This window comes from Anomaloglossus baeobatrachus, chromosome 11 (assembly GCF_048569485.1).
Source record: "Anomaloglossus baeobatrachus isolate aAnoBae1 chromosome 11, aAnoBae1.hap1, whole genome shotgun sequence".
NCBI classification, from domain to species: Eukaryota; Metazoa; Chordata; class Amphibia; order Anura; family Aromobatidae; genus Anomaloglossus; species Anomaloglossus baeobatrachus.
In genome coordinates, this window is record NC_134363.1 from 10,761,004 (window position 1) to 10,777,372 (window position 16,369).

The 16,369-nt window shown below is 45.5% G+C and overlaps 1 protein-coding gene across 1 annotated transcript in view; it reads right to left on the bottom strand.

The window, feature by feature from the left end:
• Positions 1 to 16,235, bottom strand: part of LOC142256231 (sodium/potassium-transporting ATPase subunit gamma-like) — a 24,170-nt gene extending 7,935 nt beyond the window's left edge. The window contains exon 1 of the mRNA XM_075327810.1: positions 15,982 to 16,235. Within this exon, the coding sequence (XP_075183925.1) occupies positions 15,982 to 16,012 (31 nt within the window). The 5' untranslated portion in view covers positions 16,013 to 16,235. The remainder of the gene's footprint in view (positions 1 to 15,981) is intronic.
• Positions 16,236 to 16,369: the final 134 nt, after the last annotated feature.

The window sequence follows — 16,369 nt, forward strand, 5'->3', positions numbered from 1 at the left end:
ACAGATGCCGGCCTGGACCCATCTCCCCCCCGGTGCCAATGTGTCCCCCGGTGCCATCGTACCCCCCGACTCCTCTCCACGCCTCAGGAATAAAATGAAGGCGTCTTACAGGAATTAATCAAGTCTCATGTCCTTAAAGAGTCACAAGTGATCCTCAAGGGTGCCTGATACTCAATAGGTTTATAGGTAAATGGTTCCTGGGAAGAAAGAATATAGGGCTCTGGCTTCAGGTAATAGGAATGTAATGTCAATTACTTTCTGAATATTCTGCACATCTTTCCTCCTCGTCCCCCATTGTTCACCAATGGTTCTTCCATTGCTCTTACTGTCAGCCCATAATCTAACATCCCCAATGATTCCTCCATTGCTCTTACTGTTGGCTCCTCCATTGCTCTTACTGTTGGCTCCTCCATTGCTCTTACTGTTGGCTCCTCCATTGCTCTTACTGTTGGTTCCTCCATTGCTCTTACTGTTGGCTCCTCCATTGTTCTTACTGTTGGTTCCTCCATTGCTCTTACTGTTGGTTCCTCCATTGCTCTTACTGTTGGTTCCTCCATTGCTCTTACTGTTGGTTCCTCCATTGCTCTTACTGTTGGCTCCTCCATTGCTCTTACTGTTGGTTCCTCCATTGCTCTTACTGTTGGCTCCTCCATTGCTCTTACTGTTGGCTCCTCCATTGCTGTTACTGTTGGCTCCTCCATTGCTCTTACTGTTGGCTCCTCCATTGCTCTTACTGTTGGTTCCTCCATTGCTCTTACTGTTGGTTCCTCCATTGCTCTTACTGTTGGTTCCTCCATTGCTCTTACTGTTGGTTCCTCCATTGCTCTTACTGTTGGCTCCTCCATTGCTCTCACTGTTGACTCCTCCATTGCTCTAACTGTTGGCTCCTCCATTGCTCTTACTGTTGGCTCCTCTATTGCTCTTACTGTTGGCTCCTCAATTGCTCTTACTGTTGGCTACTCCATTGCTCTTACTGTTGACTCCTCCATTGCTCTTACTGTTGGCTCCTCTATTGCTCTTACTGTTGGCTCCTCAATTGCTCTTACTGTTGGCTCCTCCATTGCTCTTACTGTTGGTTCCTCCATTGCTCTTACTGTTGGCTCCTCCATTACTCTTACTGTTGGCTCCTCCATTGCTCTTACTGTTGGCTCCTCCATTGCTCTTACTGTTGGTTCCTCCATTGCTCTTACTGTTGGCTCCTCCATTGCTCTTACTGTTGGTTCCTCCATTGCTCTTACTGTTGGTTCCTCCATTGCTCTTACTGTTGGTTCCTCCATTGCTCTTACTGTTGGCTCCTCCATTGCTCTTACTGTTGGCTCCTCCATTGCTCTTACTGTTGGTTCCTCCATTGCTCTTACTGTTGGTTCCTCCATTGCTCTTACTGTTGGCTCCTCCATTGCTCTTACTGTTGGTTCCTCCATTGCTCTTACTGTTGGCTCCTCCATTGCTCTTACTGTTGGCTCCTCCATTGCTCTTACTGTTGGCTCCTCCATTGCTCTTACTGTTGGTTCCTCCATTGCTCTTACTGTTGGTTCCTCCATTGCTCTTACTGTTGGTTCCTCCATTGCTTTTACTGTTGGTTCCTCCATTGCTCTTACTGTTGGCTCCTCCATTGCTCTTACTGTTGGCTCCTCCATTGCTCTTACTGTTGGCTCCTCCATTGCTCTTACTGTTGGCTCCTCCATTGCTCTTACTGTTGGCTCCTCCATTGCTCTTACTGTTGGCTCCTCCATTGCTCTTACTGTTGGCTCCTCCATTGCTCTTACTGTTGGCTCCTCCATTGCTCTTACTGTTGGCTCCTCCATTGCTCTTACTGTTGGCTCCTCCATTGCTCTCAAGGCTGCTTTACATGGTACGACCGATTGTGCAATTTCACAATCGATCGTACCCGCCCCCGTCCTTTTTGCGTCACGGGCAAATCGCTGCCCGTGTCGCACAAAGTCAGTAACCCCCGTCACACATACTTACCTCTCGTGCGACCTCGCTGTGGGCGGCGAACATCCACTTCCTGGAGTGGGAGGGACGTTTGGCGTCACAGCAACGTCACACGGCCGCCTGCCAATGGAAGCGGAGGGACGGAGATGAGCGGGACGTAAATATCCCGCCCACCTCCTTCCTTCACACAGCCGGCTGCGGCCGCGTGACGCAAGTGAGCTGCTGTTCATCGTTCCCGGGGTGTCACACGGAGCGGCGTGTGCTACCCTGGAAACGATGAACTACTAAATTAAACGATATTATGGAACCTAGCGAGCAGTACACGACTCACGATTTGTGAGCGATACTGCGTCGCTAGGAGGTGTCACACAGGCCAGCAATGCCGGATGTGCGTCACAAAAACCGTGACCCCGACGATCTATCGCACGATAGATTGTCTGGTGTAAAGCAGCCTTTACTGTTGGCTCCTCCATTGCTCTTACTGTTGGTTCCTCCATTGCTCTTACTGTTGGCTCCTCCATTGCTCTTACTGTTGGTTCCTCCATTGCTCTTAGTGTTTGCTCCTCCATTGCTCTTACTGTTGGTTCCTCCATTGCTCTTACTGTTGGTTCCTCCATTGCTCTTACTGTTGGTTCCTCCATTGCTCTTACTGTTGGTTCCTCCATTGCTCTTACTGTTGGTTCCTCCATTGCTCTTACTGTTGGCTCCTCCATTGCTCTTACTGTTGGCTCCTCCATTGCTCTTACTGTTGGTTCCTCCAGTGCTCTTACTGTTTGCTCCTCCATTGCTCTTACTGTTGGTTCCTCCATTGCTCTTACTGTTGGTTCCTCCATTGCTCTTACTGTTGGTTCCTCCATTGCTCTTACTGTTGGTTCCTCCATTGCTCTTACTGTTGGTTCCTCCATTGCTCTTACTGTTGGTTCCTCCATTGCTCTTACTGTTGGTTCCTCCATTGCTCTTACTGTTGGTTCCTCCATTGCTCTTACTGTTGGCTCCTCCATTGCTCTTACTGTTGGCTCCTCCATTGCTCTTACTGTTGGCTCCTCCATTGCTCTTACTGTTGGCTCCTCCATTGTTCTTACTGTTGGCTCCTCCATTGCTCTTACTGTTGGTTCCTCCAGTGCTCTTACTGTTTGCTCCTCCATTGCTCTTACTGTTGGTTCCTCCATTGCTCTTACTGTTGGTTCCTCCATTGCTCTTACTGTTGGCTCCTCCATTGCTCTTACCGTTGGTTCCTCCATTGCTCTTACTGTTGGCTCCACCATTGCTCTTACTGTTGGTTCCTCCATTGCTGTTACTGTTGGCGCCTCCATTGCTCTTACTGTTGGTTCCTCCATTGCTCTTACTGTTTGCTCCTCCATTGCTCTTACTGTTGGCTCCTCCATTGCTCTTACTGTTGGTTCCTCCATTGCTGTTACTGTTGGCTCCCCCATTGCTCTTACTGTTGGTTCCTCCATTGCTGTTACTGTTGGCGCCTCCATTGCTCTTACTGTTGGTTCCTCCATTGCTCTTACTGTTTGCTCCTCCATTGCTCTTACTGTTGGTTCCTTCATTGCTCTTACTGTTGGTTCCTCCATTACTCTTACTGTTGGTTCCTCCATTGCTCTTACTGTTGGTTCCTCCATTGCTCTTACTGTTGGTTCCTCCATTGCTCTTACTGTTGGTTCCTCCATTGCTCTTACTGTTGGCTCCTCCATTGCTCTTACTGTTGGTTCCTCCATTGCTCTTACTGTTGGTTCCTCCATTGCTCTTACTGTTGGTTCCTCCATTGCTCTTACTGTTGGTTCCTCCATTGCTCTTACTGTTGCTTCCTCCATTGCTCTTACTGTTGGTTCCTCCATTGCTCTTACTGTTGGTTCCACCATTGCTCTTACTGTTGGTTCCTCCATTGCTCTTACTGTTGCTTCCTCCATTGCTCTTACTGTTTGTTCCTCCATTGCTCTTACTGTTGGCTCATCCATTGCTCTTACTGTTGGTTCCACCATTGCTCTTACTGTTGGTTCCTCCATTGCTCTTACTGTTGGTTCCTCCATTGCTCTTACTGTTGGCTCCTCCATTGCTCTTACTGTTGGCTCCTCCATTGCTCTTACTGTTGGCTCCTCCATTGTTCTTACTGTTGGCTCCTCCATTGTTCTTACTGTTGGCTCCTCCATTGCTCTTACTGTTGGCTCCTCCATTGCTCTTACTGTTGGTTCCTCCATTGCTCTTACTGTTGGTTCCTCCATTGCTCTTACTGTTGGTTCCTCCATTGCTCTTACTGTTGGCTCCTCCATTGCTCTTACTGTTGGCTCCTCCATTGCTCTTACTGTTGGTTCCTCCAGTGCTCCTACTGTTGGCTCCTCCATTGCTCTTACTGTTGGCTCATCCATTGCTCTTACCGTCAACCCACAACCTAACCTCACCAGTGCCAACAAGGAAATTTGGCAACAAATTGAACCATTGCTTCATGGTAAAAGAAAGCTTCATTATGGCTCCGCTATAGGACTGCAAGGAAAGGGGGTCCCATATATGTGGGTAGGATGTCGGCATGGACAGACCCTGCAACCTGAGAAGGGGGCAAGAAAAGCACAAAATCCACTTCACCCAATGGAATATTGGATGCTGGTGGCAGCAGCCATTGCATGGGCCCCTTCTGCTGTTTGGCCCCCTCCTCTCTTTATACATCCATATATATAGGGCACAATGGATGGGGCACTGGATGGCATCCACTACCATTTGAGTCCAGATTGAACATGTAAAATTCCCATCCCTCTCAATTATTATATATTTAGGGGCAGAGAAAAGTCCAGGACAATTATATGAAGAGTGCAAAGTGGGTTCAGGATCCTTATGAGCCTTTATTCCTGATGGCCGGAGCTGAAGTCTGCGATTGATTTTTCTAAGTGACTGGCGTCTACTTTTAGCAACGTGCTGGGAATGTAATGGCTGCGCATTTTCATGTAGGGTCTAACAGTCTGAGATTATGATTGCAATTCCACTGTTGGCCACTGGGCGGCAGAAGATGTTTACTGAAAAGCCAAATTATGCCGCAAAACAAAGTTAATTAGTATCAGACCTGGATTGGAAATTGGATAGAGCGGCCAGAGCATGCGTATTATTAATGCTGCACGTCTATAATGAGGCCCAAAATAAAAACAGACTGGTTACAATCCACCAGTCCCAGGGAGAAGGCTCTGAATTTAGGGGCAAAATACAAAATCCGTACACAATCCATGCCTTGTGCTACACAGTGTGAATCCTATACTAAACTAAGTAAAATACAACCGCCATATGGTGCCACGCTGTATAGAAATGCAACTGGATTTAATTAGTGATGAGCAAATATGGTGACTTCACGTAAAATAGATATATGGACCCCCAGGGAGGACAAAGGAACCATCCATGGGCCCCAAAAAAAGGGCATCGGCTGTCCCAGTGGGAGAGGGTTTTTTCATGCTTCCTATGTTCAATACAGTTTCGGCTAGGCGTTCCTCCACTGCTCTTACTGTCAGCCCAAAGACTAACATTGCTCTTAATGTCAGTCCACAGCCTAACATCACCAGTAGTTAATCTATTGCTCTTATGGTTAGTTCCCCCATTGCTCTTACTGACGGCCCACAGCCTAATATCACCAGTAGTTCCTCTGTTGCTCTTGCTGTTCCTCCGTTGCTCTTGCTGTTCCTCCATTGCTCTTGCTGTTCCTCCATTGCTCTTGCTGTTCCTCCATTGCTCTTGCTGTTCCTCCGTTGCTCTCGCTGTTCCTCCGTTGCTCTCGCTGTTCCTCCGTTGCTCTCGCTGTTCCTCCGTTGCTCTCGCTGTTCCTCCGTTGCTCTCGCTGTTCCTCCGTTGCTCTCGCTGTTCCTCCGTTGCTCTCGCTGTTCCTCCGTTGCTCTTGCTGTTCCTCCGTTGCTCTTGCTGTTCCTCCGTTGTTCTTGCTGTTCCTCCGTCGCTCTTGCTGTTCCTCCGTCGCTCTTACTGTTCCTCCGTCGCTCTTACTGTTCCTCCGTCGCTCTTACTGTTCCTCCGTCGCTCTTACTGTTCCTCCGTCGCTCTTGCTGTTCCTCCGTCGCTCTTGCTGTTCCTCCATTGCTCTTGCTGTTCCTCCATTGCTCTTGCTGTTCCTCCGTTGCTCTTGCTGTTCCTCCGTTGCTCTTGCCGTTCCTCCGTTGCTTTTGCCGTTCCTCCGTTGCTTTTGCTGTTCCTCCGTTGCTCTTGCTGTTCCTCCGTTGCTCTTGCTGTTCCTCCGTTGCTCTTGCTGTTCCTCCGTTGATCTTGCTGTTCCTCCGTCGATCTTGCTGTTCCTCCGTCGATCTTGCTGTTCCTCCGTCGCTCTTACTGTTCCTCCGTCGCTCTTACTGTTCCTCCGTCGCTCTTACTGTTCCTCCGTCGCTCTTACTGTTCCTCTGTCGCTCTTGCTGTTCCTCCGTCGCTCTTGCTGTTCCTCCGTCGCTCTTGCTGTTCCTCCGTTGCTCTTGCTGTTCCTCCGTTGCTCTTGCTGTTCCTCCGTCGCTCTTGCTGTTCCTCCGTCGCTCTTGCTGTTCCTCCGTTGCTTTTGCTGTTCCTCCGTTGCTTTTGCTGTTCCTCCGTTGCTCTTGCTGTTCCTCCGTTGCTCTTGCTGTTCCTCCGTTGCTCTTGCTGTTCCTCCGTTGCTCTTGCTGTTCCTCCGTTGCTCTTGCTGTTCCTCCGTTGCTCTTGCTGTTCCTCCGTTGCTCTTACTGTTCCTCCATTAATCTTACTTGACCCACAACCTAATCATGACCAATTGTTCCTCCATTGCTTTTATTGTTGGTTCCTCCATTACTCTTAATGGTGCTTTACACGCTGCGACATCGCTTGCGATAACACCCACCCCCGTCATACGTGCGACATTTTGTGATCGCTGCCGTAGCGAACATTATCGCTACGGCAGCGTCACACGCACTTACCTGTTCAGCGACGCCGCTGTGACCGCCGAACAATCCCTCCTTCAAGGGGGAGGTGCGTTCGGCGTCACAACGACGTCACTGCGGCGTCACTGAGCGGCCGGCCAATAGTAGAGAAGGGGTGGAGATGAGCGGCCGTAACATCCCGCCCACCTCCTTCCTTCCGCATTGCTGGTGGACGCAGGTAAGGAGATGGTCGTCACTCCTGCGTTCAATACAGTTTAACACGGCTAGGCGTTCCTCCACTGCTCTTACTGTTGGTTCCTCCATTGCTCTCACTGTTGGCTCCTCCATTGCTCTTACTGTTGGTTCCTCCATTGCTCTTACTGTTGGCTCCTCCATTGCTCTTACTATTGGTTCCTCCATTGCTCTTACTGTTGGCTCCTCCATTGCTCTTACTGTTGGCTCCTCCATTGCTCTTACTGTTGGTTCCTCCATTGCTCTTACTGTTGGCTCCTCCATTGCTCTTACTATTGGTTCCTCCATTGCTCTTACTGTTGGTTCCTCCATTGCTCTTACTGTTGGCTCCTCCATTGCTCTTACTGTTGGTTCCTCCATTGCTCTTACTGTTGGTTCCTCCATTGCTCTTACTGTTGGTTCCTCCATTGCTCTTACTGTTGGTTCCTCCATTGCTCTTACTGTTGGTTCCTCCATTGCTCTTACTGTTGGTTCCTCCATTGCTCTTACTGTTGGTTCCTCCATTGCTCTTACTGTTGGTTCCTCCATTGCTCTTACTGTTGGCTCCTCCATTGCTCTTACTGTTGGTTCCTCCATTGCTCTTACTGTTGGTTCCTCCATTGGTCTTACTGTTGGTTCCTCCATTGGTCTTACTGTTGGTTCCTCCATTGCTCTTACTGTTGGCTCCTCCATTGCTCTTACTGTTGGTTCCTCCATTGCTCTTACTGTTGGTTCCTCCATTGCTCTTACTCTTGGTTCCTCTATTACTCTTACTGTTGGTTCCTCCAACATCTAGAAATGTAATGTATAAGGCTCGTCCCTGACCTGACTGCTCCCCCCATCTACTCTCCAGTCCCTCTGTGTCAGTCAGTGCCGGTAGCCACAGCTGCCATGAAAGGCATCGGGCACCTTGGGATCCAGACCAATTCTACCTTTGCATGTGTGCCAAGGATGATATAGAGTTAATGCGTGGCCATTTACAGCAAAGCTGCATTACCAGCACTGCAGACTATGGGGGCTGCTATGGGACCCATTAAGATAGAATAGTCTGACCCTTCCACATCGCTCCTCTCTCCAATATCCGAAGGGTCGTGCTCCCCACGAGGGGCCGGTGCTGGGGTCTACCCATAGATGAGTCCTAGCAGCTAAAAGCCAACATTTCTGGGTATTTTTAGAATTCCTCCTGCCTGTAACAATCTAGGAATGAATCCATCAGAACTTCACTAAAAGCTCAGAAATAAATGTAGCAGCGCGAAGAATCGGGGAAGGGGCCGGAGAGGGGAAGACGGCACTTTGGGGATTTCTTGGGTCAGCAGGGAATCCTCCGCACATCTCACGAAGCTTCTCGTATTCATCTCCTCGTAAGAAGACATTGAGTCAGCGATCCACAGCCGACTGCTCCTGACAAGAGCCGCAGGAGAGTCCTCCATTACCCGCGAGTTATCGGCAGCGACGCGCCATCTATCCGCACCAACATAGGAGAAGCCGAAACGTACAGAGAATAACTGTATAAACATCACGGAACAAAGGAATAGAGAAATAATATTTACAAGAAACCTCGCTACAGTGTTCAGTATACTCCATCACACAGAATGGGGGTTATATCTCACCCTAAAGTGACATTAATAAAATATTGAGCAGTAATCAACAAAACCCAGCACATCCCGAACACAGAGGAGACGAGAAGGTCACTACAAAGAGCTGGCCCCAAACCTCACTGAGGCAGCAATTTCACAAAATGACTTTGAATGACACAAAGTAAATAGCAGAAGATACAAGAGGCACCAATATACAGATTGTTTCGCTTTAACTACTATATTACCGCCCCATGTACAAGAATAACTACTATAATACTGCTCCCTATATACAAGAATATAACTACTATAATACTGCCCCCTATGTACAAGAATATAACTACTATAATACTGCTCCCTATGTACAAGAATATAACTACTATAATACTGCTCCCTATGTACAAGAATATAACTACTATAATACTGCTCCCTATGTACAAGAATATAACTACTATAATACTGCTCCCTATGTACAAGAATATAACTACTATAATACTGCCCCTATATACAAGAATATAACTACTATAATACTGCCCCCTATGTACAAGAATATAACTACTATAATACTGCCCCCTATGTACAAGAATATAACTACTATAATACTGCCCCCTATATACAAGAATATAACTACTATAATACTACCCCTATGTACAAGAATATAACTACTATAATACTGCTCCCTATATACAAGAATATAACTACTATAATACTGCCCCCTAAGTACAAGAATATAACTACTATAATACTGCCCCCTATGTACAGGAATATAACTACTATAATACTGCCCCCTATGTACAGGAATATAACTACTATAATACTGCCCCCTATGTACAAGAATATAACTACTATAATACTGCCCCCTATGTACAAGAATATAACTACTATAATACTGCCCCCTATGTACAAGAATATAACTACTATAATACTGCCCCTATATACAAGAATATAACTACTATAATACTGCCTCCTATGTACAGGAATATAACTACTATAATACTGCCCCCTAAGTACAAGAATATAACTACTATAATACTGCCCCCTATGTACAGGAATATAACTACTATAATTCTGCCCTTATGGACAAGAATATTACTATTATAATACTGCCCCCTATCTGCTTTTAGGTGTAAGTGCACTGATATACTGGAGCTGCTTTTCGCTTTGGTCCTGTTGATTTCTTTGTGCTTCTCTTTCGCACTATTAGGGGAGTTCCGTTTTTTTGCTACCTGTCGCTTTGGAAGGATTTTCTTGCTCTCTGGAGGATGGGTTTATAGTTTTCAGCATTTCCGTCACACGAGGCCTCTTGTGGCTTCTTGGATGTTTCGATATTGTGACATGTTTGGTTATTTTCGTGCCTCTTCTTGATTTTCGGACATCTGATCACGTCTTCTGCACCGGGCTCCATTATCAGGGGGTTTCCTTTTGTTACACGGTGTTGAGTTAAAGCTGAAGATTGATCAGTTCCAATATATTGCACACTCAGAAGTAAAATGAGTTTGGATCCGGCCACTCAGATTAATTGTAATGACATAAGTGGGTAGCTGGATTGGGTATTGATTACGGGGCTTTTTTTTCCTATTCACGTGGGAAAAGGAGATTGTGTGAATCGAGTTTCAGACGAGCTAAATCTTTTAATAATGGCTGAATTTGCACACTTGTTACTTTCTGTAGCTGTTCACTCAAGAGTTTCATTCCTAATTGTGAATTGTATCACATATAACACATAGAAATTATTTCTTTTTAACACTTGATTTGTATAAAATATCAATAACCATTTTACCATCTAGATAAAATGCAACTAAACTCCCTAATGACCAGAGATGAAGCAGGAAAGCAGTAGCTTCAGTTTGATTCTAGCTTATGTATATAGTTTCTGGACTCAACAATCGGCAATAATTGCTGTTCTCCAGGCCTTCAACATGGTTAACCAAGGTTTCCTATGATCATAGGTGACTCTACAAAGCTATAAGAAAACTGTACTCCAGGTCACGTACAATGTTGCAATGGCACCTACAGTTAGGGAAATTTACATAACCTAAACTTTTTAATTACCCCAGATAATACTGCAGTAAAACATCCCAGTGCATGCTACTCAACTAAGCTTCCCTAAGTCCAGGGGTGAAGTAGTAAACTGTATAGAGAATAATATTGATGCTATCTGGATTTTTGCCCACTTTCTTAAAAACTCACTGGTCTAAATCAAAATCCATAGTAGCTGCTCTCTTGACCATCAATTTAACTAATCTCCCCCATGACCAGAGGTGAAACTATAGTTGTAACAAAGCTATATTTATATAAACAAGCTGGATTGAACATACTCATTGCATTATGTCTGTCCTATACCACTTGCATACAAAGTTACCTAAATAACTCAACTAATCTCCCCTATAACCAAAGGTGTCAAAGAGCCTAGGTTACTTAAATAACTTAACTAAGCTCCCTTATAACCAAACGTGACAATCAGCCTAGAATGATCTGCCGTCTTTTATACTTGCTGACTTACATAAAAATATCAGACTCGCAAGACACAATCAGCATCAATAATAACAGAATTTTACATAGATTATGGATATAACTAAACTAACTTCTCTTATTACCAAAGGTGAAAATACAGAGCATTAAAAATATAAGTATCATATCAGTTACCTTATTTGTATTCTAGGACATGTACATAAAAATATTCAACTCACAAGACTTAAAGAGGATCATTAGGATCTTTACATTTTACAGTTCTGTGATTTTCAGCTGTGGTAATAAGGGAGCTTAGTATAGTTGCATAGATGATCTTCAGTGTCTAATGTTATTACTACGTGTTAAAGGGGTTCTTCACTACTTTAACATTGATGGTTTATGCTTAGAATAGGTCTTTAATGTGTGATCAGTCGGGGTCTGACACCTGGAACCCCCCATCGATCAGCTGTTCTCGATGGCAGTAGGCTGCTGGAAATGCTCAGTTCCAGAGCTGCTCCATCTTCTGATAGTGGCTGTGGCCAGGTACTGCACATTCATGTCCCATTTAAATCAATAGGAGGTGGAGGTGCAGGGTCCCCTTCGGAAATAAGCATTTCTGGCCAACTCGTGCCGCTGCCAGGACCAAGAACAGCTGATTGGCGGGGTGCTGGGTGTCGGAATCTGGTTGATCAGACATTGATGACCTATCCTAAGGATAGACCATCAATGTTATAGTGGACAACAAATAGTAATAACATTAAACACTGAAGATCATCTATGCAACTATACTAAGCTCCCCTATTACCACAGGTGACACTACAGAACTTTAAAATGTAAATATCTGAATGGTAGTATTACTTGTATTCTAATCTGCATACATTAATCATATTCAACTCCTAAGACTCAAACAATAGTAATAACCGCGTTCAAGGTGATCCGCATAACTTAACTAAGCTCCCCTATGACCATAGGTGACTACAGAGCTTTAAAATGTGAATAGTTTAATATTCTGTATTTTAGACCATGTATATATAACATTCAAGTATCTTCAGTTAATTTCATTTATAACTTCACTGTATGTCATCTACATAACTAATCTAAGCTCCCTATGACTACAGGTAACTATGTTAAAAATATAAAGATCCTAATATCTGCATTTGAGTCCATTTATAGTTAAAAATATTCAACCTACAAGGCTAAACAAGTAGAAATTAGAGTATGTAACAAAACTAAGCTCTGCTATGACCATAGGTGATAGCTGTTAACTATTATTTAGCATGTTTAGATCTGTATTATAAGCAATATACAAAAAATATTCAACTAATAGAACTGAAAGAATAACAATAACGACTGCACTCTAAGTAATATACTGTACATAACTTAACTAAGCTCCCCTATGGCCAGGGGTGAAGTAGTAAAATGTAAAGAAAATAATATTAATGTTATCTGTATTTTAGGTAATTTTCTTAAAACAAATCAACTCTTTCGTCAATACACAGCAATAATAACACTACTGTAGGTCACCTACATCTCTATTCTAACCTCTCCTGTGACCAGGGGTGAAATAGTAAAATCTAAAATGTAAAGAGATTAATATTGATGGTATTGGTATTTTAGGCCATTTGCTGGAAAAAAAAATCAACTTGTGTCAATACACAGCAATAATACTACCACTGTAGGTCATTTACATTTCTAATCTTAGCTTCCCTATGACCAGGGGTGAAGTAGTAAAATGTAAAAAGGTTAATATTGATGTTATTGGTATTTTAGGCCATTTACTTAAAAAATTAATTCTAGCGTCAATACATAGCAATAATAACACCACTGTAGGTCATCTACATCTCTAATCTAAGCTCCCTATGACCGTGGGTGCATAAGTAAAATGTAAAGAGAATAATATTCATGTTATCTGTATTTTAGGCTATTTAATTTAAAAAATCAACTCTTGCATCAATAAACTGCAATAATAATACCACTGTTGGTCATCTACATCTCTAAACTAAGCTCCCTCATGACTGCAAATGAGACTGTTTGGGGAAAAAATCGTAATGAAGAGATCTGTATTCTGGGTCATGTACATAAAAATATTAAAATCACAGGATTTAATCTACTGGGCAATGTTATTGCTATTTATTATCTATGTAACTAAACTAAGCTCCCCTATTACCATAGGTGAAAATTAGAAAACTACCAACCTTAGGAGGAATAAAACATTGCACCCATACTATTAAATCAGTAAGTTTTCTGTCTATGCCTGTTCATGTAGATCTCTACGTACCCCCCCGCGCCCGACCACCACCCTACCCCCTTTACCCTGACTTAGAAATTAGGATTTTGAATTAAGTATCCCTCTTCAATAATTCCTAAATGAGGGAATGAAATCCCAGTTTTCTAGGAAAGAGTTATCCTCTATCTCCTATTAGTTCCTGCAGGGAAGGCTGCTAGATAGCTGGAGGCCATGTTGCTATTACCTTGGGCAATGCAGGTGAATCTGGGGTTGAGAAGCTCCTGACTGGTTCCAACTTTCCACCATACACAAGGTACAAGGTAGACCTCCCATGTGGCCTTTCGTGGTGCCATCATTCCCCACACCTTTTGGTGACCCCTCGGTTCTCTATTTCCAAGTATCAGGTATAATTGGCATTGGAAGAATAAGATGCCAGCCTAAGGGAGAGCCCATAAATGCTCCGAGAATATAGGATATTGTGCAGTTGCTAAGTGACTGACCAGGCGAGGGAAGAAGCCTTGGAGGAGTCAGAGCCAATTAGTTAGGTGATGCCGCGACGGCATGTAAAGCGATTTCTTTTTATAGGTCGGCAGTTTGGTTCAGCGCCTTCATTACTGCGGAATACATTATAACATCTGCACAGCCGGGCACCCTGAGTGGCACCGGGAGGGGCGGTGGGCATCCATTTTATTCCTGGAGAAACTCAGGAGATCCTATTTCAGGAGTTCCCGAGAGGAGTCACGGGGAAAACCTAAGCGGCTGGAAACCCCATTATTCATCCAAGCTAACCCATAGTTCAATCCCGAAAGCTCATCCCAGGACACCATGATGGGCGAGTCACCAAAATCTCAAACTGGTATTCTTTATTATTAGAGGGTGCATCATCTCAGAGGGGCTATGTTAGTCTAGAGGACCACCGCTGGCCATTCATGCCAACCCATAGCTCATCCCAGGACACCATGATTGGCAAGGAACCAAAAGCTCAAAGTGGTATTATCTTTATTACGAGAGGGTGCATCATCTCGGATGATCTATGGTAGTCTAGAGGACCACCGGTGGCCATTCATGCCAACCCATAGCTCATCCCAGGACACCATGATTGGCAAGGAACCAAAAGCTCAAACTGGTATTATCTTTATTATTAGAGGGTGCATCATCTCGGAGGAGCTATGGTAGTCTAGAGGACCACCAGTGGCCATTCATGCCAACCCATAGCTCATCCCAGGACACCATGATGGGCGAGAAACCAAAATCTCAAACTGGTATTATCTTTATGAGTGCATCATCTCGGACGGGTTGTGCTAGTCTAAAGGACCACCGGTAGCCATTCATGCCAACCCATAGCTCATCCCAGGACACCATGATTGGCAAGGAACCAAAAGCTCAAACTGGTATTTATCTTTAAGGGTGCATCATCTCAGAGGGGCTATGCTAGTCTAGAGGACCACCGGTGGCCATTCATGCCAACCCATAGCTCATCCCAGGACACCATGATGGGTGAGGAACCAAAAGCTCAAACTGGTGTTATCTTTAAGGGTGCATCATCTCGGCAGGACTGTGGTTGTCTAGAGGACCACCGGTGGTCATTCATGTCAGCCTATGCCCATCAGGGCAATTCCCAAATTCACAGAGGTGCGATAAGGAAAGAGAGCAATTACATCATAGAGTCCCCTCGAGGGGCAGTTGGTCGGGAGGGTGGGTCAATCTATCAACTAGTCTTAGGAGGACCATTCACAGCCCATTTCCATTGAGCCCGTTCTTGAACCCCTTTTAGGGCAATATGTCTCCTAAAACCCAAACTCAGATCTCCATTGATTATTTTGTGGCTTTCTACACTAGGGATAACCATATTTTATAAGTTTAGTGTTGGGGTTCACCCTCATTTTGGGGTCACTCCTAATATTTGTGGGTCACCTGGACAATCGTGTGCCAATTAGGCAACATTATTAACACAATCCTCATTATTGGGGCGAATTATTCCATTAGGATTGGGGTCCTATAAGGGTGACCCCCTTCTCCCTCCTCCCTAATTCCACTCCTCGCTCCTTCCCCTCCTTGCCCCTTCCAATTTCATCCTCCTCACTTTCTCCAAGTCTCCTCCAGCAGCTCCTGCCCCGATCTGTCCCTCTGCAGATCATCAATTTTTATAGATTGTGCCCCCAGCCCCCTTCCTGCCCCTGTGTGACCCCCTGAAGTGTCTCCCTGCCCCTGTGTGACCCCCTGAAGTGTCTCCCTGGCCCTGTGTGACCCCCTTAAGTGTGATCCTAAAGACTGCAGAGAACTTTCCCTGAACCCACCCTCCATGACCCCAATCCCTGCATCTCGCCCCTCCAAACCTTCCACATGGTCCGTAACCCCCAGAATTTACCTTGCCCCCCTCCCATCAGCCCTCCTGATCCGCTATTAACCCCATGTGCTCCAGCTTGCAGCAATACATGGGAAGAGCTGGGACACTGCAATGCACCTGCAGTAAGGATGGAGGAGGAACATACTGCAGAGCAGACGGTCCTCCCTGCAGAATACGGACCCGAGACCTGAAGATGTGCCACGCGGACCGGACCTGAGCCACGATCAGACCCATTAACTCTTTACATGCCTTCTAAAAGGGGTTTGCAACCAGTAGCATGCACCAGGGTGTATTAACCCCCTAGAGTCCAAATCTCTATAACTCTTGGCCCCTAAGGGCCACCCACATTTCCCCCTCTTCTTTTCCTACCTGTTCCGCTTCTTTCGGTTGGGGTGGCCATGCTGCAGTGCCGGAGAGGGTGACACTAGTTTGCCTATCCCTGTATTGGGGTGCAGAGTTCGGTGCCAATCTACGGGGTGCTATGTCCTATATGGTGTGTGCATGGGTGATGCCAGGAGTCAGTGCATGTAGCAGAGCCCAGTGTGCGCAGGGTGTAGTGTCTGCCTTACAGAGTGGAGCACTGCAGACCTGAAGTCACACAGCTGGCTAAGGTGGGGAGGAAAGGAGGGGAGGGGGTCCTTACATTTATCCCTGTCTCCCAGGGGGCTCTCCTCTCTACCAATCACAGTAGGTCTAATCCTCCATCAGCGCTGCTATTGGCCCCTGGATTGGAGGGATGCTCGGGATGGCTGCAGCT